Source organism: Mesocricetus auratus, unplaced genomic scaffold (assembly GCF_017639785.1).
Source record: "Mesocricetus auratus isolate SY011 unplaced genomic scaffold, BCM_Maur_2.0 Super-Scaffold_100004, whole genome shotgun sequence".
In the NCBI taxonomy this organism is placed as follows: Eukaryota; Metazoa; Chordata; class Mammalia; order Rodentia; family Cricetidae; genus Mesocricetus; species Mesocricetus auratus.
Window position 1 is genome coordinate 46,488,813 of NW_024429189.1, and position 23,700 is coordinate 46,512,512.

A 23,700-nucleotide genomic window follows, 5' to 3' on the forward strand; every position below is an offset into this window, starting at 1 on the left:
ACTACTCCATCTGTGCAGGTTTATTACATGCAAAGCAAAGTGTGAGGTAAAACTCCACCAAAGCCTGGGCTCAGGTTCCAAAGACCTAAAAAAAAACTCTACAATGACAACTAGGAAAAAAATTATAGGGGTTTATTTTCCTTAGGCCCTGGTACTTTGAAGTACAACAGTTATGAGGCAAGGAAACCATGAGACTAACAGAAAACCTTAGTAATTAGTGGATTAATAAATCCGTGAGACTTTGCCTGTCTAACACAAAATATACAATCAATTTCTTTTCATATGAGTGAATTAATGAATGAAACAATAACACAAATCCTTCCATATACAGCTTGAGCAGTGTAAGCATACATGTTGTGACTGCTATAGTTTCTATGAAAGGAATTCTTTAGTGCACAGGATCAGATAGTACAGAATAACAGATTTTCTTCTATGCCATCATTTGTTCACAAGTAGCCATTCAGAAACTCTGGAAGCACTGTCATTAGAGACAACCACTCCAGTATGCCATTCGCTCACATGATGCGATCTACTACAGCAAACAAGAAAGACCCCCGCGAGTCTTAAGCCTTGGTTTAAAAGAAACTTAGATTTATATGAGTAATCATTTTATTGTTTCAAGTCACAAAACCTATTAACCTTAAACATTTTAATTACCAATATACACTTCCTAATTGGAAAAAAAAAGGCATTGACATACTGTTTGGCTCTCAGCAAACTCCATTTTCAGCAACTTGTGTGCACATTCTTCAAAATCTAAACTAAGGAGACAAGATGGTCACAATACGTTAAAAGCTTGCAGCAATAAAGTACAGCGGTCTTTACCTGTCCAAATATAACTTTGTTACTGTTTTAACTATAAATATCTATAGTATCCCAGTACACAGAGAACAACAGCTCTTAACTCTACAAGTGACAAAACACAAGCCCGTGACAGCAAGAGGAACCTTAAGTCATACTGTGTAGAAGCCAGACACAATGCACACACAATATAACCCTATGTTCTGAATAGGCAAATCCATACATACAAAGGCACACACAATATAACCCTATGTTCTGAATAGGCAAATCCATATATACAAAGAAGCTGAAGGCACCAGATGATAGCTAGTGGAAACAGAGTTTACTCTAAAGAGGCAAAATATTATGGCAATGTTTGAACAATTTAACAAATACTCTAACACAACTAACTATAGATAAGAAAGGATGAATTTTAGAGTATATGTGTATATATATGCATATATATATATACCTCAAGTTTAAAAAAAGTCAGACACTAAGAAATAAAAAGAATGACTATGCCTTGATCTTTATCATTCTCTCAAACCAGTAGTCAGATAAGTTATTTAAACATACAGGAAAGATCTTCTTGATGGTTCTAACTCATGCACAACAATTGTAAATTCTCAAGTGTTAGCATCAACTTTTCCAATAAATTCTGGAAGACAGCTGGGCATGGTGGCTAATTCCTATAACTCCAGCACTCATAAGGCTGAGGCAAGAAGGACTTTCTATTGAGACTGGGGGCCAACCTAGGCTAGAATGAGATCCTGTCTCAAAACAAAGAAACAAGACCACCACTGGAGGATAAATGCCATGCGAGGACTTCATTAACTGTCCTGAACTGATGCTCCAGTAGTAAAGGACAAATGAGCTCTAAAGAGGGAACCTGGTAGTCCCAGGAGGCTCATGCTCAAGATTTACTGAATGCCATTTCTTTCGTATTTGTTTACTACATTAAATCCAAAAAGAAAAGTATTAGTAACTGTATTCAAAAGTTTAGGTAAAATAACAGATAGAATGCTTAACAATAAAGAATATATTAAAGTTTAAAATGTTACCAGGCAATTGGTTTCTTTCCTGGTTGCTTCACAAAAGGTTGCATGCAGCCTTGGCTAGAGAGGAAGACCTTAATTCCTGACTCTCCTGTCTTCACTTTCCAAATTCTGGGAGTACAGGTATGTCCTGTATTTATAACCACCTAACCTTTTTAAGAAATGTATGTTGATCCCTAATGGAAGGCCTCACCCTCCCTGGGGAGTGGATGTGGGGTAGGATGGGGGGGTCGGTAGGGAGGATGGGAGGGAGAGGAAACTAGGATTGATATATGATTGTTTTTAAATTACATAAATAAATTTAAAAAAATAAATATATTTTCAGTTGCCAGTAATAAGTTCACACCTAAATAAGTAACCTTTGGTAGGGCATTGGTGTGACTTGGGTTCGCACATCTTGAAGATTTGACAACGTCTGATGCAATCCTCTTGTTTTACAGAGGTGAAAAGCAAGACTCAGAGGTGTCTGTAAGACTTACCCCTGGATAGCAACCAAGCAGTTAAGAATTAAACACAGAAATACTTATGCTTCTAGCTCAATGGGAAAGCTACAATAAATACTGCATTTAAAAAGTTTCTTCAAATGTATATTTACAGAAGCCAGGAAATAAGTCCTAATTAAAGCAGATCAAATTTCTTATGTTTTCAGTATTACTCTATTATGCTGGAACTCCACTACTTTTCCAGATACTACAAAACTTGATATGTTTCTATAGCACTATCCCCACTGATCAGTGAGGTGAAAGCTGCTTTGAAACCCAACTCAAGTCATCTCTGTTTATACCTAAAAACATGGCTTCTCCAGTTATAAAAATTAAGTACTACAGTAGCAAATTGTGCAAAACAACCTATAAGGAGCAAAAGCACATTTTACAGTGTTTATACAAATGAATTTATAATTTCCTTAATATAATAGAATTAGCATATTCTATAAAAGGTTGATTCAGGAATAATGATGATATATTTGAACCTTTATATCTGGTCCAAACCCTCCATAATAACCACCTAATGCAATGCAATGATTCTGAATGAGTGTTGCAATTCATCTGTATTTCTAACTTCTGGTACTTATTAGGTTTCACAAGCACAACCAGGCAACCATCTATCATAGTGCAAGGCATGAAAGAAGAAAGCTAAAACAAAAAGGAGAAATCTTCCAGGTAATACCATACAGTGCCTAGAATGAATATATTCCAATACTATAAAATACCAATGAGTATTATTAAGCATATGATATTATTTTGTTTTTAAAGAAATACCTGGGCTGGGGAGGACTTGATAATCAAAAGCAAGTCAGGTAAGTAATAAGGAAATTTTGTTACTTTTATTTGAGTATGAGGGAAAAGTTGTATGAATTTATTCATTTATTTTTTGCATTCTTTTAAAGCATATGATTTTGAAGTTGCATTAGTTGTAAGTATTACATAAGCTAACATTGCTCAACATTTTAGGTATCTTAGGCAGCTAAACATAATTATTTCCAGTTTTAAAACAATAATTGAAGTAGGGCTATACAAATGCATTACTAAATCATGTCTTCTTGACATGATGACAGTTTTTAAATTGTATTTAAAGATGATTACATCGATATGTCCGATTTAAGAAACTATATTGTCAGGGAACTCTGCAGTCCATCTCCATCAGATATCAGAACTTTGAAAATGCAAAATCATCTCGACCATCATTGAGAAGCAAGAACAAGGAGGGAGCTTCCACCCTGCCAGCAAAGCCAGCTGCTTACTATGATGTATTGTGTAATGAAAGAGTAACCACAGAGCCACAGCAGCAGGAAAACGGGAAGACTAGCAAACTAGTCAACAAGAAAAATAGAGGCATCAACTCCTACACAGTTCAGCAGTCAAACTGACTTTAGTTTGTATAAGATTACCAGAAGGAAAGTCCTGGGTCACAGCTCAGTTGTAGAGCACTGAGCACACTAGGTTCAATTCTCAGTTCTATAAAAGCAATAGTGGAGGGACCACCTCGAATGCCCATTCCTGATAATGAACTTGATGTCTATAACCATCCGGGAGCCTTCATCCTGTGACTGATGGAAGCAGAGGCAAACACACAATTAATCACTGAACTGAACCCAAGGAACCCAGTGACAGAGAGAGAGGAGTGATGAGCAAATTGGCAAAGGATGGGCTGGCAAAACCAGCAGAGACAGCTGATCTGAACAGGGGAGTGCTCTTGGACCCCAGACCGACAGTGGGGAGGCCAGCATGGGACTGATCTGGACCCCCCAAATGTGAGTGTCAGTGAGAAGGCCTGGGCAACCTATGGGGCCCTGAGCTGTGGATCAGTGTCTATCCCTGGTATACAAACTGTCTTCATGTGCCTATAGCACAAAGAGAGATGCTCTCTCAGCCTGGACTCTACCAAGAGTAAAATGACAGACTCTAGATATCCCCTATGTGGAAGGATTTGGCAATAGGGTGGGAGGGAGGGGGGGAAGGGGAGTGCGGGAGGATGGGAGGGAGAGGGAACTGGGATTGACATGTAAAACAAGCTATTTAAAATTAAAATAAAAAATGATATAAAAAAAAAAAGTAAATGCCCTCACAACACCTGACTCTGTCACTTCATTCTATTTACTCTGGATAATATAAAGACCTTAGAAAACAGAAAACACTGGGAACCCCCTCCTCAACAGAGGGAGGGAGGGAGGGAGGGAGGGAGGGAGGGAGGGAGGGAGGGAGGGAGGGAGGGAGGGAGGTATTTTGTATACTATGTTGGTATACAATGTGTCATTTCTTGAGCAGGCTTGTCTGTTTCAATGAATACTGCACACCCACAGCTCTGCCTGGTCTACTTATCTTCTCCAAGCTGACTGGCATCTGAGCATTTCCTACATTCTTAAGAAGTAAGCCATGATCAACTCAATTTTCAAAGAAGGCATAAATAAGACATTTGACCATGTATTTTAGATAGTGATCGCCTACGTTTCCTTTGTTGTTTTACAATAAACAATTCTGTGTAATTACAATAATGAAAAAGATGGGCCAGATGCCACAGATGGAAAGCCCCTGACTTGTGTTTCCAAAGGCTCTCTATAAAGAGTTACCCACAATGTTTTTGTAAATCTAATGAAATTCAACACTTAGTACCACTGCTTCCAAGGTCGGAGGGTGGGAGAGAGCTAATTCTGCTTTTGATGACTACTGATAGAATTTCTTTGTCTAGGTATTTAATAGCTAACATTTTTATGAGATTTTATCACTGATGAGTCTCATTCTTAAGTGATCCACTGTATCTATGGAACACTTGTATAACTGGGAAAAAATAACTTGGCATGTATGGACTGTATTCTATTAACACTATTATGCAAGGTCTGCAGGCACAAGAAGGAGGAGACACTGTCTAAGAGTAAGTGGTGCCTATGTGGTAGTGCAAACCTTTAATCCTAACGCTTGGGAGGCAGAGGCAGGTGGTGAGTTCAAAGCCAGCCTGGACTACAAAACAAATTCCAGGACTGTCAGGGTTATACAGAGAAACCCTGTCTCAAAAAACAAGAAGAAAATAGTGTCTGCCTTTTGTGTCTCTGTGCTTCCGTTTTTTGGTAATTTCTCTGATTTAGAAATCATCAAAGTTAAGGCAACTTAGACCAGAGTTGCTTGTACACAATTACTCAGACATACTACAGGGTTGACAGCAGCATTACAGTGATCCTCTTTGTCCTGGTTAATGCTGGATTTCTAAAAAGGACAGCAGGGTCTCAAACTCTACAAAATTCTCATCTTCTAGTTGCATGGAAAAGCTAGCAGTTTTTCCATGTGAAAGACAAAAACACAGGTCAAGATACACACACACACACAATTATCATTGTTCTGCTATTTAATATTCCTCTATTTGAAGTTTTTAGACAATGAAAACAAGATGACTCCTACTTATGAATCATCATACTCAATGGAAACATACAGAACCTAGCAACAATCCGAACTGAGAAAACATCTCTCCTCCTGTGTGAAATGTAAACACGTTCCCAGTAAATCAATAAGCTGATTCACATCAAAATAACAAACAGGGTATGTCTCCTCAAATGCACAGGTTTCAAAGAAATTGTTTCATTTTCATGATAACCTGGTACTTCTTAACACTACTTCAAAAGGGTCTTCAAAGCCTTCCAAAGTATAGTTCCAATCCCATTTCTATCTACCTGCATCTGCATAGCAATTATGTTCTCAAATTAGAGTCCGGATTAAAACCACAGGAGAAAAAGAAACATTAAATTCTCATTGTTTTTGATGTTTAATTACTAATATTTAACTACAAGAAATGACACACTGAAAGGAAAGCAGCATCTGTTCAGGAAACACAATTAGGACTCCAAGTAAAGACAATCAACCTCTAAGGAAAAATGGATGGACGTGTAGGGATCTCTGAGCTGCATACAGGACAGGGTCAGGTAAGAGCTATGACAATGCTGAAATGATGTCTAATTCTCTGCCATTAGAATCTGACTGTATCGCTGATCCACTTACCATCTCATATCCAAAATAAAAATAAAAGATCAATTAAGCTATAGAGTCTTACCTTGACTGAATAGCAAGATATATTGTACGGCGAAATGAGACGAGGTTGATTTCTGTTTTGTCATGAATAGTTACTTTTTGTCCTGAAATAAATTAAACATAACAATTGTAAAAATGTTTGTTCTATAAGAAAATTCAGTAACTGTATTGTTTTCCTTTAGTAAATTAGTATCTGCAGAATTAATGGAGCTACTGAAAGTTTTCTGCCATACCATTTTGTTAGATCAGAGTCTACAACTATGCCAAAAATCTATTTTTGTCTCTGTATTACAAACCCATTCAGACACCATATAAGGCTTTATTCCACACTGATGCTTCACAGAATATTATTTCTAGAGTCATGCACAGTTTTGATTAGGTGGATTAACTGTACCGGCTGAAACTCAGCTTAAGGGAAAACTGGGTTGTGGCAGGTTGGCTCTGCCCAAGGTGTATTTGTCAAAAACTTTTCACTGATGTAAGAAAACTTTTCTTATGCATAATTACTTGTATTTAATCAGTATTTCCATGGAAATTTAAACACATTTCCAAGGAAATTCTAAAGGAAAACGTAATATATAGCTATTAAGATGACTTAAAAACAACAGTGAAAAAACCCAATCTATTTTTTTATAAAATGTTACAGAACAATTTCACTATAAGACATACACTACCCTTAAAAGAAAAGCATATTAATATTTCAAGATGTGTAATTCACGTAAATAACACCAGCTTGTATATGCTGCCGCATTACTGATACTCAACCAAAGGGAAGGTCTGAGCTTGTTTTTCTGCAAAGTGATGTAAGCAGAGCTGTAGAGGAAGAACACCAAGACTGCTTCTGTACAAATATAGTTCTTGGCCTCCCTACCCGGTTCTTCCAACATGAACAGCAAATATCTAGTCATTCACATCTGTCACACTCTTGCCAAGGTTACATAAATCACACACCCTCAACATGAATGTACCTTTATGACTGAAGGCCTAAAATATCAAATTAAGGTTGTATGTTAGGAAAAAAAGAATTTCCTTGTTTAAAACTCTTGGGGGTGACCATCCTGCTGTAGGCGGCAGTGCTCTGTCCTACAGGGTACTGAACTGTATCTCCAGTATTCACCCACTACACCCCAGTGCCATTCTTTTCACTGCTTTCCAGTGAGTGGAGAAAGCTGTTTTAGAGCGGTACTTCACAAGTCACCTAGTGTTTACAGTACACTTGAAAAGGCACACTTTACCTCCCTCCTCCTCTTCTCCTTCTTCCTCCTCATCCTCTTCCTCTTCATCTTCACTGCTTCCAGCTTCTTGGTCTGTGTTTGAATCACTGTCTCCTTCATCAAGAATTTCTACAAAGCAAAGTAAGTTTAAGGAAAAAAATTAATGAGCTAGATACATGTACCTCATCCTGAGAAGTTCATTCTCATTTCACAGAATTTAATTTTCACTGTTTACCTGTCAACAGTTACAGTAAGAAAGCAATTAGAAAGATTGGATCTTAGGAAGTTGTATGCATCATTCTTTGTCACATAAAATGTTCTAATAAAACGGGAATGAAAAGAAGAAAGGAGCTGGGCGGTGGTGGCGCACGCCTTTAATCCCAGCACTCGGGAAGCAGAGGCAGGCGGATCTCTGTGAGTTCGAGGCCGGGCTGGACCGATAGCCTCTGAAACAATACAGAGAAACCCTGTCTCGTAAAAACAAAAAAAAAAAAAAAAAAAGAAAAGAAGAAAGGAAAGACACATGATAGTTTTCTGAGTGGGCAGGAACATTGGGAAAAAACTGGAGACCAAAGCTAGCATTTCAAAGTCCAAATGGATCTTAAGAAAGAGGGCAGCCTATGATGAAAGCTAAGGCCATATATCGAACACAAGAATGCAGAGGTAAGAATGGATTTGTAGTGATATGAGAGGGTAATCATTCTGTAATTATATTCACTTTAAATAAATAGAATGAAAATGCTAAATTAAAGCATGTAATTGTTAAAGTATTACAATCAATCTAAAGGTTTTTCATGCATAGAACTAAAACAGAAGTGTAAGCTTCTTTAGCAAACTATCACTGCCGCTTCTTAAAATACAACTTATATTCAGAACTGAATGCACATGAAAGATCACATTGGACCATCTACCACACCAACAATGCAAATGGAACAGATCACAACTGTGCCTCGTCCAGTGGTGCTGTCAGGACTGACCAACACAACAATGTTTCATTTATTATAATCACTGAGGTTTTAGACAAAGTTTTAGCTTGCTTTCAGAAAACACTGATTTTGTTATATTTTGCATGGCAGTGTAAATCAGGAGTCACATACTTGATGTTAGCAGAGCATTGCATACTGCAAGGAACAAATCATTTTATAAGACTGTCATTTAGCCCTTATCTGACATAGAAATCCTAAAAACATTTCTAGCAAATGCAACTCTAAGAAACAATCCAGTGTCTAGTTGATTATGCAACAGAACAGACTTTGAAAAGAAGAAACTATTTAGTATTCAAAAGCAGGAAGACAGGCACTCCTGCTGTTCTCCCAAATGCTATAAAATCTACTACCTAAGCACACCTGGGTCATTCTAAGGTGCTAATTACTGGAGCTGTGCTCACTTCCCGCTGTGGTCATTTTTTATGCCAGTTCCAGAGGAACATTTTACTAAAGTTGAAGGTCAAATGAACTGTGTGGTAGTTTATAGCATTCTCTTTTCTCTCTCCTTTAGAATTCCCAATATTCCGTAAGCACTGGCAACTGGATTTCACTAGGTGAATGAAACAAGGTTTCAACAAATGGTCTATGATTCCCTGGGAGAACTTGAGACCCATCAGATGGTCTATGAGATAAATACTACTTTCCTAATAAGTCTAAGGTAATGCATGCCCTTTTACTGCATTGATATCTACAGTAATAGACCTGTGCAATGAAGGTAAAGATTGCTGCAGGCTAAGCAATGCACCAGGAGTCAAGGCTGCTTTCTGCCACACTTGGGGTAGGGAAGCCTATGCTGATTATAACAGTCCTTGATGAAGATGTAAACCACTAATTGTATAGCTATACCTGAACAATAATTTACACTTGTATTATAGATAGATGGCCAGTGTAGTGATAACCTCAAAGACAAGGTCTGGGTCTAGGATAAAGTAGGAGCTTTTCCCATTCTTCTTTGGGGAAAAAAATGGTCAAGGTCCTCACAGATGTTTTTAGGTATTTGGCAAGCATTTTCAAATGCAAGAAAATAACACTCTCATTTTAAAAACAGGAACAAACATAATTTGTCACCATGATACAATTGAAGTTTGTAAGAGCAAATCTAATTGTTGCAAAACTTGTATTTATCCTTCTGAGCTCAACAGCTTCCCAATAATGGGAAAAACTTCCGAGGAGACAAGTAGCAACATTAAGAAATGAGTTTTGATACTGTCCTAGCATGTTAACTTGATTTTGATGATGTTCATGTGCTAACATTTAGAAGATACACAGTGAAGCAAGATGTTCCAAATGACTGACATGTTACAAAATGAGGCATGGCTTAGATCTACTAGAAGTGACATATATACCAAAGGTTTTAGCACTACTGAGTGTGAAAATTCACTGACACTAAGATTTCAAATGGAAATCAACTTTAATGGAACTACTAACAGTTAAATACTGTCATAGTATTGAGGAGGAATTACACACTTATCTGCAAAGGCTGCCACAATATTCCTCCCCACACTTACTATATTATATAAATGAAACTAGAGTGAGCTGCAGTAGGGCAGAATACAGAAGGACAGAGTACCCATTTCCTATTAGGTCAAGCACTACACAGTACATAAAATGTCATCTTCTCATTAAATCCCATATTTGTGAAAATAATTTAATAATTTCATAAAAATGTTTATGCTAATATATACCATTTTATTATTTTTAAATGAGTTGACACATAGTCAAACACCAACAGAAAAAAACAGAACCAAAAACATATGAACCAAAGCTCTATGGAGTCTAATTTTAAAGAGTGTTAAGATATCTCAAAACCACAGAACTTGTGAACTACTACAATAAAAAAGTATAATCCATGTACTGGCTGACGGCCTAGACCCTAATGGGATTCCCAAATTTAAAAAAGAAAAAAATCGTGTGAGATAGCCAGAGGGGGAAAAAGGGCACCTTATAGGGAAACTATAGAGAAAGAAGTCCAAAAGCAAAGAACAAAGAATGGGCTGAGGGAATAAAAGCTCAAGGGGAAAAGGAACCAGTCCTGTGGTGATGGAAAGCTTGTAAGAATTTGCATCCACTGGTGCCATAGTTTTTGCACACTGCACATGGACAGAAGACTTTCTGAACGCTTCTAAATACAACTAAAGCACAGAAAGTAGATGAAACTACTTTCAGCAACACAGTCTCTCTCTATGAAGCAGCTTCCAGCTGTTCTTAGGTAAAACCACAACCCAAAGTAAACAAAACCATAAACCATCACAAACAGACCTTGACATGATTCTTAAAGAAAAATACCCATGCCTGAGAAAACAAGAAAACAGCTACCGCCATCTAAACAACTGTCTGTGGCAATACAAAGCATTTCTTCTTCTCTACTAAATCGATTCTTCTATCAAACAAATAATTTGTTCCAGGTCAGCCAGCCAGTAACAGCAAACAGAAAACACAACATAAAGTCTGTCCGACAGTACACTACTGACATAGAAATAATAATCAGCTCATCAACCAATTAAGACACAGATACTGCAGTTAATGTCTTAGAAGAACATTGATCTACCATCAAGAGAAGATATGGTATGCCACTCCCAATAGCAAATAGCACTCAGCTGTGTATCAACTGTATGGCAATGACTGTAGGTGTAGAAAAAACGTCCAATAAAGGCCACTGGTAACCTGTGAGCATTTCTTAAGACAGGTGAAACAAATGAAAGAAGAGGGGCAAAGAACTACAGAATTCAGACTGATTTTACATAGGAGCAACCACTACAGAGAAAGTTAACTCATGAGGAAGCAAAGAGCAGGCATCACTGGAGCTGAGCTTCCGTGTGGGGAGACTCGGGGGAACTATTAATATTCCTGTCAGCATCACGCAACTATCTACATTGCTTCTTCTGACCCAGGCCATTTTGTCAGATTTACATACCCTTTTTAATAGCTTTGTACTTCTCTTCATTTTCCATAAAATTAGGATCCATCTTGAAAACATCTTAAAAAATAAACAAGAAGCGTTAATTTCCTGCATCGACATGTTGGTGTCCCACCTCCTGCTTAGCACACCCGAGGCTTACTGAGAACATCTTCTGGATTGTAGTCGTCCTCCAAGGGGAGCATATGGGTAAACTGGTCATCCTCTTCCACTAAATCAAGTCCTTCCAGAATAACAGGGTGGTCCTTGAATCCGTCCTTCCGCACAGCAAACATCACTTCAATCATGTACTGAACTCTTTTGTCAATTTCAGATTCATGTAGAATGTTTCGCAGGCGTTCAAAGATAGCTAAATGTATAAGCAAAGACAATAAAACACCAGCACTAATATTTGAGTAAAAATAGATAATAATATACAAACTGCCTCTTGTGGTGAAAACAGAAGTTATTCCTAGTGCACGAATGGACTTTGGGAGCCCATTCCTCCATGGAGGATACTCTCTCAGCCTAAATACGCAATGGAGGGCCTAGGCCCTGCCCCAAATTGGAAGGCTGCACTCTACCTGAGGAGTGGATGGGCAGTAGGGGGTTGGACAGACGGGGACAGGGAGAAGGGGTTGGTGGGAGGCATGGGAGGATGGAAGTGGGAGGGAAAAAAAAGAAAATTAAATTGGAGACTCATGCCTTCTACAGACTTGCGAGTGCCTTTGAAGCACAAATTCACTGTATAGACCTTTCAAAGTATGTAAGGCCTGGGAATGTGGCTTAGAGGCATGCTGCTTGCCAAGTGTGTAAAGCCCTAATTAAAATCTGAAGAACTAAAAAAAACAAAAAACAAAAAAAAAAAAAAACAAACCCAACAACAACAACAAAAGAATATACAAACCAAGGATGTGCACTTACCATTGATTCCTCTTGGTGACACTTGGGTTAATTTGAGGCCACACTCCTTGAGGAAGCCGATAGCTACCTCGACACTGTCATCTGTTGGTCTCTCCAGCAGCAAAGTCAGCATCTCAAGGCACAGAACCTCATGTGCCTTAACAGAATCCAGACACATGGAAGAGACAAAATAGTTTTACATTATTAATCAGCTACTGGCAAGCTTTTAAACATAAATTAGTATGCTATGATTATAATGCACATGATACTTTTTTTAACATCATAATTCATTATACTGAACAGAAAGAAGCATCTGGTTCATGTCTACAAGTAGATTTATTTTGATTTATGTCTAAGTGGAAAGAAGTCAGTTCCCTTGGGATTGGAGTTACAGATGGTTTGAGTGCTGGGGATAGAATTCAGGTCCTCTGGAAGAGCATGGGTCTTATTCTTAACCACTGAGCCATCACTCCAGCCCCAATTCTTTTTTAGATACCCTTTTCATGACCATAACTTTTTATAACTGTTCCCCAATTCAATCTACTACACAATTCTACTAAATAGTCCTTAAGTTATACAAAAATGTTATCATAAAATACCTTAAAAATTACTGAAACTAAATTATGAATCATACTGAATTATGGATATTTCCTCCTTATTTACCTATTTAAGTTCTTGGTCTAAGTACTGGGAAATAACCAGGGACTCATGCTACAGCCCTAAAATATGTCCTCTTCATAGATCAAACTACCTATCTGGTTCATAATCTAAAATTAATACTTATAAATGCTGCCTTGTAGAGTGGGAATAAAATTTTACTAAGAGGCTATAAGAGAATGAACTATAGTTCATTATACTATCCATATATCTTTATAAGCAAGGTAATTCTCTGAAATGAGAAGAATTTAAACCTGAATTCAAGAGAATAATTTTACACTGTACAAAATTAGAAAAATATTACTTTTTAAGGGGGTATGTAGGGTTAGTCACACATTATTGTAAGATAATTTTTACATCTAACTGGGAAGGTAAAAATAATTAACTGATAAAATTTCAAAAGCAGATATACATATCTGCTATTATAGACAGGTTAACTGTTTAGAGAGAAAGACTGTTTCTCTGTTCTTTATTAACCAATTATTACAATCAAATGACAAATATATTAGGTTAAAATGTAAAGTATTTCCAAGAGCAGACACTGAAGAGAACTAAACTTCAGTGTTAGAGAAATTAGACTAAGTGTGCATTAAAATCCTTCTACAATAAAAATGTCCTATATGCTATATTTAGGAACTACGTAAATAACTTTAAAACAAACTAACATGGGTTGGGGATGTAGCTCAGTTGGCAGAATGCTTGCCTAGCCTGCAGGAAACCCTGAGATCAATCTTCAATACTGCATAACTGGACATAGCGGCACATGGCTACAATCCAAGCATTTAGGACATAGAGGCAGGAGGATCAGAATTTCAAGGTCATGGTTGACTAACAGTGAGTTTACAGCCATCCTGGAGATAAGGATGGAAGACCCAAACAAAATCCATCTTGCTGATGGGTAAGGGATGAACAGCAGTGGCCCCTGAACAATGTGTTCATATGCTGGTTTACGTACGAGGCTGAGCACTGCACTTGGTGTCGTGCAGTAGGACAACAGCAACAACTGAAAGGAATGACTACTGATAAACTTGGTTGCTACAAGTTGCTCACACCAAGCACCATCTGTCTATTAGGTGGCCATGAGTAGCAGACAGAGGAAGGAGTGAGTGGAAGAGGCATAGAAAAAAGAATTTAGTTAAAACTCTACACAGAATAACTTGCAGCTCATTCACCACAGTGTATAGTCACATCATACTGACAAAACACCTTACAAAATCCAGATTTTCTCTATATTCAAGAGTACTGGATGCATTTAAACACTTTTACAAATGAAATCTTACCCAAGGTGATCAAACACTACGATGCAGGAAAATGGCACCACGACTACAGTTAAGAGCCACTGAATTCAACCAGGTTTTAAAGACAATTACTTACCACATTTTGGTTAATAAGATGTGCCACAAATTTTGAAGCAGTCAGGCAAAGTTGCTGAAAAGTAAAAGTAAAGACAGTTAACCCATTAACTATAATCAATTTTCCTGTGTCGATAAAATCTATACTAGGTTACTAAGCTCTTTAAGGGAACATGCAGGGTATTTTTTATCCAGGAGTAATGCAAAGGAAGTTGCTATAAAAGCCATTGAGTATACAGTCAGTCAACATCTCAGTGGCAGGAGGAAATGTAGGAGAATAAGCAGATTACATGAAGCATATGGTAAATGCATTCCTGTGTACAGATCAGCACACTAGCTTTCCCTGACACGAGTTTATTGGACTAACTCATGTGACAGTCTACTTACAAGCCACTCATACCTTATCATTTCTTCGATATCCTTTCCGGAAATTAAGAATTAGTCTCTTGAGGATTAATTCTCCAATCTGTGGGAATTTTGAGTTGATTATTGCCACCAAAGCTGCATAAACATGAGTGAAGATTGGAGATGCACTCTGTGCCTGTAGAACAGACCTGGACAGCAATCCTCTGTCCAAAACATAAGAAAATTGAGTTCAGGAAAAAAATGTAAAATGAAGGAAAACTATTCCCTGGTCATGAATAATAAAAGCTCATTCACAGCTGAATCGTTATTACTTTTCCTGGAAAGTATTCATCTTGGCAATCAATAAAAAAAGTGCTTTTTAATAGAAGAGGTGCCTAGTCTCAATGCAACTTGATCTACCGTGGCTGACTGATAGCCACAGGATGCCTGCCCTTTCCTGAAGAGAAACAGAAGAAGAGAAGTTAATGGGGAGGGGGGCTAGAAGGAGAGGAGGGACGGGAAGTGTGGTTTGGGATGTAAAAACAAAAACAAACAAATAAACAACAATGAAATGCTTTAATACCAGGCTTGGTGGTGCATGCCTTTAATCCCAGCACTTGGGAGGCAGAGGCTGGCGGATCTATGAACCTAGTTATAAGGCTACACAGACAAATCCTGCCTGGGGGGGAGGTGTGCTTTTATGAAAACAAAATTGTGCTTTTTTTTGGTAAAATGATAATAAGTTGTTTCAAATCTTTTTTCTCTAAATAGAATTCTTTTCCTATTCACATTCATCTAATCACGACTATAAGGATTAGGGAAGGGGAAAAACATCAAAATATATTGTAGGAGAAATTTTTCAATAAACAAAACCCCCAAAATAGTGGAGTAAAAACAAACTTTCATAATGAGTGTAAAATTTAGACAACATAAAGTTTCTACCAGGGTCCATAATTTGTATAAAATAATTCTGTGATGGGACACAGATTTGAGCTGTTTCCTTATGTTGGTTTAATTTTAGAGGAACAAAAGAAAGATACAGAATGCTGATGAAGTGACAATACAGTGATAGGAAACTCATCTTGAAACAGTCAGGTTTTTTTTTTTTTGTTGGTTAGGAAAAGAGAGATGGACAGCAAGCTAATTTACATTATTCTGAGCAATACTGTCAAAGTTACTAGACTGCAAGGAACTAGGGTAGGAAATGACTAAATACTTAGCAGTTTAGACAGGACAGCTGAACCGCTGATGAGGAAGAGACTTGAACCCAGATTATAAGTAAGATATAAGCAGTAGAAGCCACTTCTCTATGCCTACTTGTTTTCCAGGTAAAATGAACAGAGAGCTCTGCCATCTCCAAGGACAGTAGCAGGCTATTGGCCAACCTTCTGCTCCTGACAACATGCTCTACTTAGTTTAGTCCTATTTTTAATATGAAATCACAAGAAGACCGCATTTGGATGTAAAAAGAATAGACAAATATGTGATATTTATTTCCATTTCTTTATTCTTAAAAAAATTACCAATTGCTTGTTCCTTTCATTTTTCTTCAAATTCATTGTTTATCTTTCCCACTAATCTCTCATTCTCATTTTGCTTTAACTAGAATGTGAACTGGAATAAAGTATATAATAACAAAATCTTAACAGTGACAGGCCAAAAACTCTTCCTTTAGGATCAGGAACAGGCTACGCTTGTCACACTACCTGAATTCAGTACCCAACAAAACTCTAGAAGCATTTTTCAGGGGAAAGAAGTTCCTTAAATTAATATAGGCTATAAAAGAATCCAAGTGACCAAGAAATCTTCAGCAAAAAGAACAAAGCAAGAGGCAGCATATTACCCAATTTAAAACTTACTATCGTTACACATGGTAATCAAAACAGTATGGTACTAGCATCAAACTTTATAGAAATCAACAGAGAGCAGAACAGAGAACCTAGAGATAAATTCATACATTTGTATCTAATTGTTTTTAACAAAAGCATCAAAGCATGCAATATAAAGGTAGTTAGACATCGACATACAGAAGAATAAAAGCATACCTAGTCTTAGCCCACATAACACAGCAACCTAAAATTGATTAACACACAGAAAAACAATCTGTAGAACTACTAGGGAAAGCTCCATGATATTTATCTGGACTGATACATTAAAACATAACTCCAAAACCACAAGTCATCCAAGAAAACTTGGCATTAATCTAAAAGGCTTCTGGACAGTAAAAAAAAAAAAAAAACAAATACAGAAAGAGAAGAATCTGTAAGCCAAGTCTGTTAAGGAGCTAAAATCCAAAATATACAAGCAAAATCAGATAAGTCAACAGTAATAAATAATACAACCGTTTTGAAAACTGACAAAACATCTAAATAGACATTTCTCAAGACAACACATAGGTGATACCATGCAGCGCCACCTATCATCAGATGAACAGAGTAAAACCACATGATAGATCATCTCATCCCTGGTACAATGAAAGTCATAAAAATGACAAAGGCTGCAGAGAGTAGGGAACACTCCTGGACTGTGAGTAGGAATGCACAGTAATACAGAAGGTAGGGAAAACACCAAGCCAGGGAGCTGCACAGCACACCCCTACAGCATCATCCACAAGAGCCAGATGGAGCTCCTGCCACTGACAGAGTAACAAAGACAATTCATATACACACAACGGAATACAGTTCAGCTCTAAGGAACAAATTCTGACACTTGTAGCCACATAGGAGGAACATACCAAAGCATCCCACTGTTAATAATGATTTATAAAGATTTCATGGCAACTTAAACTACTCAAGTAGTCCGAAGTAGCATATTTTAATAATTATTATGACTTACAGATTTAAATTACTAGAGACATTCCTTTGCAAAACTATGCTGTGATATCAAATCTCAAATAGAACTGACTCTGTAAACCTTGAACAATATGGTGTAAGTTATTTAATAGCCTACATTGTAAAAAAACTGCATTTTGAATGAATGTTCACAAATACCTTTGGAATGAAGTAATATAACAAACCAATGCTTACCATTCAGAGATATTATATTTCTTGAAAACTTACTAGGAGATATATAAGGCAAGCGACCAGTACTTACCTCCCTCTGACTATGTTTTCCTGAAGGAGCTCTTGGATAATGATACTTATATTGGAGATGTTGACCTTGTTAATGAGACCATTGATTGATTTCTTCAACGCCTCCCAGCTCATCCTCTGGTAGGCTAAGCTAAAAATTACCAAAAAAGGCAAAGTCACAAGGGACCTTGGAGCTGAGACACCGTCATAACATTTGAAAGACCTCCTGTTTATGCAGCTATCCTGCTGAAAGCTACACGGCCTCGCTGTTTTTAACTTACACTTGGGCATTTAAGTCTCACTTGTTTTTTATGTTAAACTTGATAATGCCTGGTCTTTAAAGCTCTAAAAATCTATGGTTTTTATAATTGTTTCTCTTGGAATTTCATGTTGGATGGAGGAAACCATAATCGTTTTACCCCATATACTTCTCTTAAATCTAACGAAAACAGAACATTTTCTGAAATGCATTCAGTACAAAAGATACAACAGACACTGAGATAGTCCTCAAAATACGAAAAGAACATGCTTGGTACAGTGTGCTCTGAGTGTCTTCAGACATGGAATAAAAACAAGTGGTAGCAGGCATATTATTGATTTTAAATTCAAGTCGCATGGCAATATACAGTATCTCACAGTAACAATTGGATTGGGAGTATACACTATAGCTATACTTCTAATAGGAAGAGATGCTAAAATTTGGTTGATTAATAAAAATGAAATGCATTTCTCCAGTCCAGATTCGTGACCTGACTTCCTGAATCCTCTCTAGGAACCTAGAGTCCCTGTGTAGTAGAGCAGTGAGAACAGTGGGTTATTAGGTCACTAACACTGTTTAAAGCTGCCAGTAAGCAACGAGGATAAGAGGCAGACTGACAGGTGCACTTGCAAGTAATACCTTTTTGTTGCTTCAAAATTCTCTAACAGTCAAGCTCGCTCACAAATGCTTACTGCAAACACCTATGGCAGAGGTGACCCACTGGCCCACTCTGCACACTTTGCTATGTTGCCATATCTAGAGAAACATGTCTATAACTTAGTAAGATATTGCTAGCATGCAAGCACAGCCTCCTAGTAAACTGGACAACATCAAGCAGGATGGCTTCTCCTAACTCAGGAGCTATCTCTCCACCCTATCGAGGATCAAGTGAAAGGTAAACCTACAGACTCCCCTTCCATCTCTACTTGTACCTTCTGACCATGGACAGACCTCCACTATATACGAATTATCTCCTAGAACTGCTTAAATCACATTTGTTGCTAACTCTTCCCCTGCCTATTGTACCTCTACGATGCAGGAATTCAATTAATAACATTTTTTTTTATGACTGAGTAATCTGCTTTGGACTGGACCAGGAAAAGTGAATACTTCTCATTAATTCTTCCAATGTTGCCTTTGTAAAAAACAAATTCCTAGATGATGATGAAGTTTGCACTAATGGAAGTCATTGCTAAAATGCTCCTAAATATTACATCTCAAAGATCACTGTTAAGGACCTAAGTTCAATCTCCAAGTCCATGTAAAAAATGCCTGGCACAGTGGTACACACTAGTAATAGATATGGTAATACAGAGACACGTGCATTTCTGGGACTTGTTGGCCTGCTAACCTAACCTACTTGGAAAGTATCAGGCCACTGAGAAACCCAGTCTTCAAAAAATAAGTAAGTAAAGAATAAAGGACAGTGCCTGAGGACTAACACTCAAAGTCAAACACACACACACACACACACACACACACACACACACACACACACACACACACACTTATGATTTAATATCAGAGCAAGTAGCATACAATGCTACAATACTCTGAAGGAATTCCTGAAGTCAAAAAGGAAAGAGGTTGTAATTTGTGGTCTCTATCACAGTAAACTAAGTACATTCTTAACAGCTGACAATAATTACACTACTCTACCCCTTGTTCAATGAGGCTATCTCTGCTTTGGAGACAGTACATCACCATGCCTGTTTTTATCTGTGATCTGCTCCTGCATCATCCTGAGCTTTGCGGGAGGAATATATGCTCCCCCAGTTCGGGTGAGCAGCGGATCCTGCTCATCCTTCTTCTTCTTTATGCTTGGTTCTTCCTGAGTAGAACTCTGGGTTACTGCTCGCTCTGGGCTCCTTCTTCCAGGAGATGGGGATTTCCGGGACCTTTTCCGATCCATGTCTCTTTCTCTTTCTCTGCGTTTCTCTCGGTCCCTACTTCTGTAAAATGGGGTGGGGGGATGGACAAAGCATAAACCATTCTTAAAATGAATGAGTGAGACTACAGGAGATATAACTGTCAGGATGGTGAAGTAACATCTCACAGAGAAAAAGATCCCTTATTCCAGGGCTCAAGGCTTTATATAAGCTTTAGCCTGGAAGCAAACTGGTTAGAGGAAGGATGACAACTGGGTAGTGGTGGTGTACACCTATAATCCCAACACTTAGCAGGCAGAGGCAGAGGCAGGAGGATCTTGTGAGTTCAAGGCTAACCTGGTTTACAGAGAGAGTTCCAGGACAGCCAGAGCTACCCAGAGAAACCATGTTGAAAAACCAAAAAAAGAGGAGGATGACATTCTTCAACAAAAATATGTACGCAAAACTCAGCATGGGCATCAAGACCAGGATAATACTGCAAAGAAACAGGGAACCCAGTATGGCCATATTTGAACAAAAATGAGTTTGTTGTAGTCTTTGTTTCTATTACACAAGGTAAAGGAAACTTGGGCGCCACTCAAGTTGGGCTTGACAGTAATTCCAGAGCTTAGGAGGTAGACAGAAGTTGGATATGCGAAACTCAGTCTCTAAAATAAAGCAAAACAAGTACCATGTGAAGAAAACTTCACTTCTCTGCAGTTATGATCCCCAATACTCACCGTGACTCCAAGCTGTCATCATAAGAATACCCTCTTCTTGAACGCTCATAGTCTGACCGGCTGTAATCAGAGTAATCTCTATCCCGGGGGGACCTTTCTTGTTCTGCATATCTAAAAGAGAAGAAAACCCAAGTTGTTCATCGAAAACAACTTTGTTATACTTGGAAAGTCAGATATTAGTGATGCCAAACAATGTACGACTGCACAACATCGTTATGAAGTGCTCTAACTAATGGCTCATTGTGCTGGCACCTATCCAGTCTGAATTACAAAAGCTTCCAGCATGGACACAGCAAAATAATGCCTGGAATTAACTTAACCAAATGTATTCATCTTTATTCACACTGCCCTTGGTGAAGGAATAAATCTGGAAACCACACATAACGGGCAGCAAGAGGCTATTTTACAAATACCTCCTTGGAGCTACACTGAACAAATTAGACCATCATCAGTCATTGCTTGTTCTATTTGACTCTACTCCAAGCATTATAATCACTGGATGCTGTTCTGGAAACTGCAGTGCTGGGAACATTGAACAGGCAAACGAGATGGATCACATTAAATCTACTGTTTGACTCTTCAAACTCAATCAAGTCAGAGACCATTAAGGGAAGTTAAATATATAACCTACATGGTAATATAATTTTGTTTTATAGACATATTAACAATTACCTTACACTTGTGTATGTCTGATGTTGACAGAGAAGGTGACTGGTGAGGGTATTAAGTGGTCACAAACTAAGATCTTAAGCGAAGGGCCTGGGAGACCCTGGCAGAGTGAAGTAGGAATAAAGTGCACAATTCCACCTTAGGAATTACTTTCATGGTCCTCACTTAGTAAGTGACACAGCTGTAGTGCTAATAAGAATGCATGACACACATTATTGGTACTATTTCTACATTGCTTATTTTATCATAATTATGTTATGATGTAAATAAAAATTTAGCCAGAAAAAGCTGTGTGAATGTATCCATGAGCCATAACAACAATACTTCAATGTCCACCTTAAAATTAAGAATCAAAGAACTAAGTTACTTGATGAAAACATGAAATTCACTTGGCACACAGACCAGTTACCTGTCTTCCGGAGAGGAGTTCCGGTGGTATGAATCATGGCTCTCCCTTCTGTCGTGACCAGAGGAGTGCTTCCAAAGAGAAAAGAAGGAAGGAGGAATGATTCAAAACTGATTATGTTAAAAACATATACACAATATCTGTCTCAGCAAATTAGTGTACTTTAGAAATTACTTAAAATTTTTGTCTCACATACTATCCTGTGAATGTCCATGATGTGTTGTGTGTGAGACAATGGGTACACATGTTGCATGGCACACATGTGGAGGTCAAAACAGAAACCGGGAACTGATTCCCTCCTTTCATGAGTTCCAGGGATTGAGCCCAGGCTCTCAGGCTTACATAGCATAGCAAGGCTTTTTGGCCCCCAAAATATTTTTTAATGAGACTAACTCATGTTCCATGCCTAAAATCTGGGTTTTTAAATATTTAAATTTTTTACGTAATTTCTTTGTGACCCAGCCAGCTACAGGCCTATTTTACTGTGCAAGCCTGACAGCCTGAGTTCAATTCTTAGGATCCAGATAAAAAACGGTGTAGTGGGTGGCACATATCAGTGATTCCTGCACTCCTAGGGGATGTGGGAGGTGAAAACTTGAGAAGATGCCAGAAGGAGGCACAGTGGCGGAATCCACATGAGACCCTGCCTGAAAGCACGAGGCATCTTCCTTCCTCCCTCTACCGTAAGCACAAACAACAGATCTTAAAAATAAAATAAGAAACACGATAAAGCAGAATTGTTCAATATGTATAATATAGGTTTTATTAAACTTTATACCAAAACCCTAAGCCCAGAGCTAACGTTACAGTCCACTGCAGAGCATCTGCTCAGCTTGACTGAGGACCCTGCACCCCAGAAACACCCCACACTCCAAATCATCCTAAGCTAAATTATACACAAGATCTACCAAATTCAACAGTAACATAAAATATGTTTACTAATTATCTATTATGAGTCACATAATACTTCCTATGAGCCTGTAACATTTCCCGTGTAGTTATTCCAAAGGACACAAAATACAGGAAAGACCTGAGGAATTGTAGATCTTCACACTAAGGAGTTAGTTCTGTCTATTCTAGAGACTGTACAGATTTGTATATTAAACACATTAGGCCATGTATATGAGAGAGAACCACGACAAACAGATAAAGGAGACATAGGAGGAGACAGATAACAATATAACTGTCCCTTCTCCATTTTATTTTACAAGTGAGAAAATTATTTTGACTACATTAGGAAGACAGCCTCAATTCTGTGCTAATGATTTTTAACACATCTCCACAACAGCTGTTATGAACAAGAAGGAGAAGCCAAAAACACCAAAGTTGTGAATCAGAAGGACTGTGTGAATACGATCAAGTAACAAATGACTAATACATTACAGTAAGGCTACCATGAGATCTTCAGTAGGGAGCAATCACTATGGCCCAAAGCTCTCAATGATGATGATTTGCATGCAGCTTAACAGAAACAGAAGGTCACTGAATTAAAAAAAAAATGTGTAGGTACAACCAATATTAAGAATTCAGATTACACCAATAGTTAAGAAATACAGTGAAAATTTCTTTTAGAAAGTCTCTAAATTTGTTAACAAAATAAAATCAGGTGACACTCTTCAGGCATTCGGTGTAATGACTTAAAAGAGTAGAATGAGGAAATGGGTGGAGCTAGGACAAAGCCCAGTGGCTCTGAGCATCTCTTAGGTCCAGTGAAGTCTTCCGAGGTGGGAGTGGTAGAGAGAATGGATTCTGCACACTAGTGAATTCCTAACGGCCAATTCAAATGAGACACGGAGGTAGAGTGAACACAACTGGTCACCGAGTCTGAAGGACATGATATACCTCTCGTCTGGTGAAGACCCGTAAGGACCACAAAAGGACCACTGGAGAGACAGACAGGAGATTCTGAGATTACATGTTTCTTTCTTGTAAGAATATAAGTCTAAAGATGCGTGCTTGCAGAAGGCTCAAAGACAGTTCTCATG

The 23,700-nt window shown here is 38.0% G+C and overlaps 1 protein-coding gene across 2 annotated transcripts in view; it reads right to left on the minus strand.

The window, feature by feature from the left end:
- Cwc22 (CWC22 spliceosome associated protein homolog) overlaps positions 1-23,700 on the minus strand; it is a 44,660-nt gene that overhangs the window by 9,500 nt on the left and 11,460 nt on the right. For both annotated transcript variants that reach the window (XM_040745682.1, XM_040745683.1), the window contains exons 3-14: positions 21,719-21,786; positions 20,641-20,751; positions 19,742-19,984; positions 17,796-17,924; positions 14,758-14,926; positions 14,380-14,433; positions 12,370-12,505; positions 11,609-11,815; positions 11,464-11,526; positions 7,585-7,692; positions 6,372-6,453; positions 701-761 (exon numbers count right to left, since the gene is read on the minus strand). In XM_040745682.1, coding sequence (XP_040601616.1) covers positions 701-761; positions 6,372-6,453; positions 7,585-7,692; positions 11,464-11,526; positions 11,609-11,815; positions 12,370-12,505; positions 14,380-14,433; positions 14,758-14,926; positions 17,796-17,924; positions 19,742-19,984; positions 20,641-20,751; positions 21,719-21,786 — 1,431 coding nt within the window. The remainder of the gene's footprint in view (positions 1-700; positions 762-6,371; positions 6,454-7,584; positions 7,693-11,463; positions 11,527-11,608; positions 11,816-12,369; positions 12,506-14,379; positions 14,434-14,757; positions 14,927-17,795; positions 17,925-19,741; positions 19,985-20,640; positions 20,752-21,718; positions 21,787-23,700) is intronic.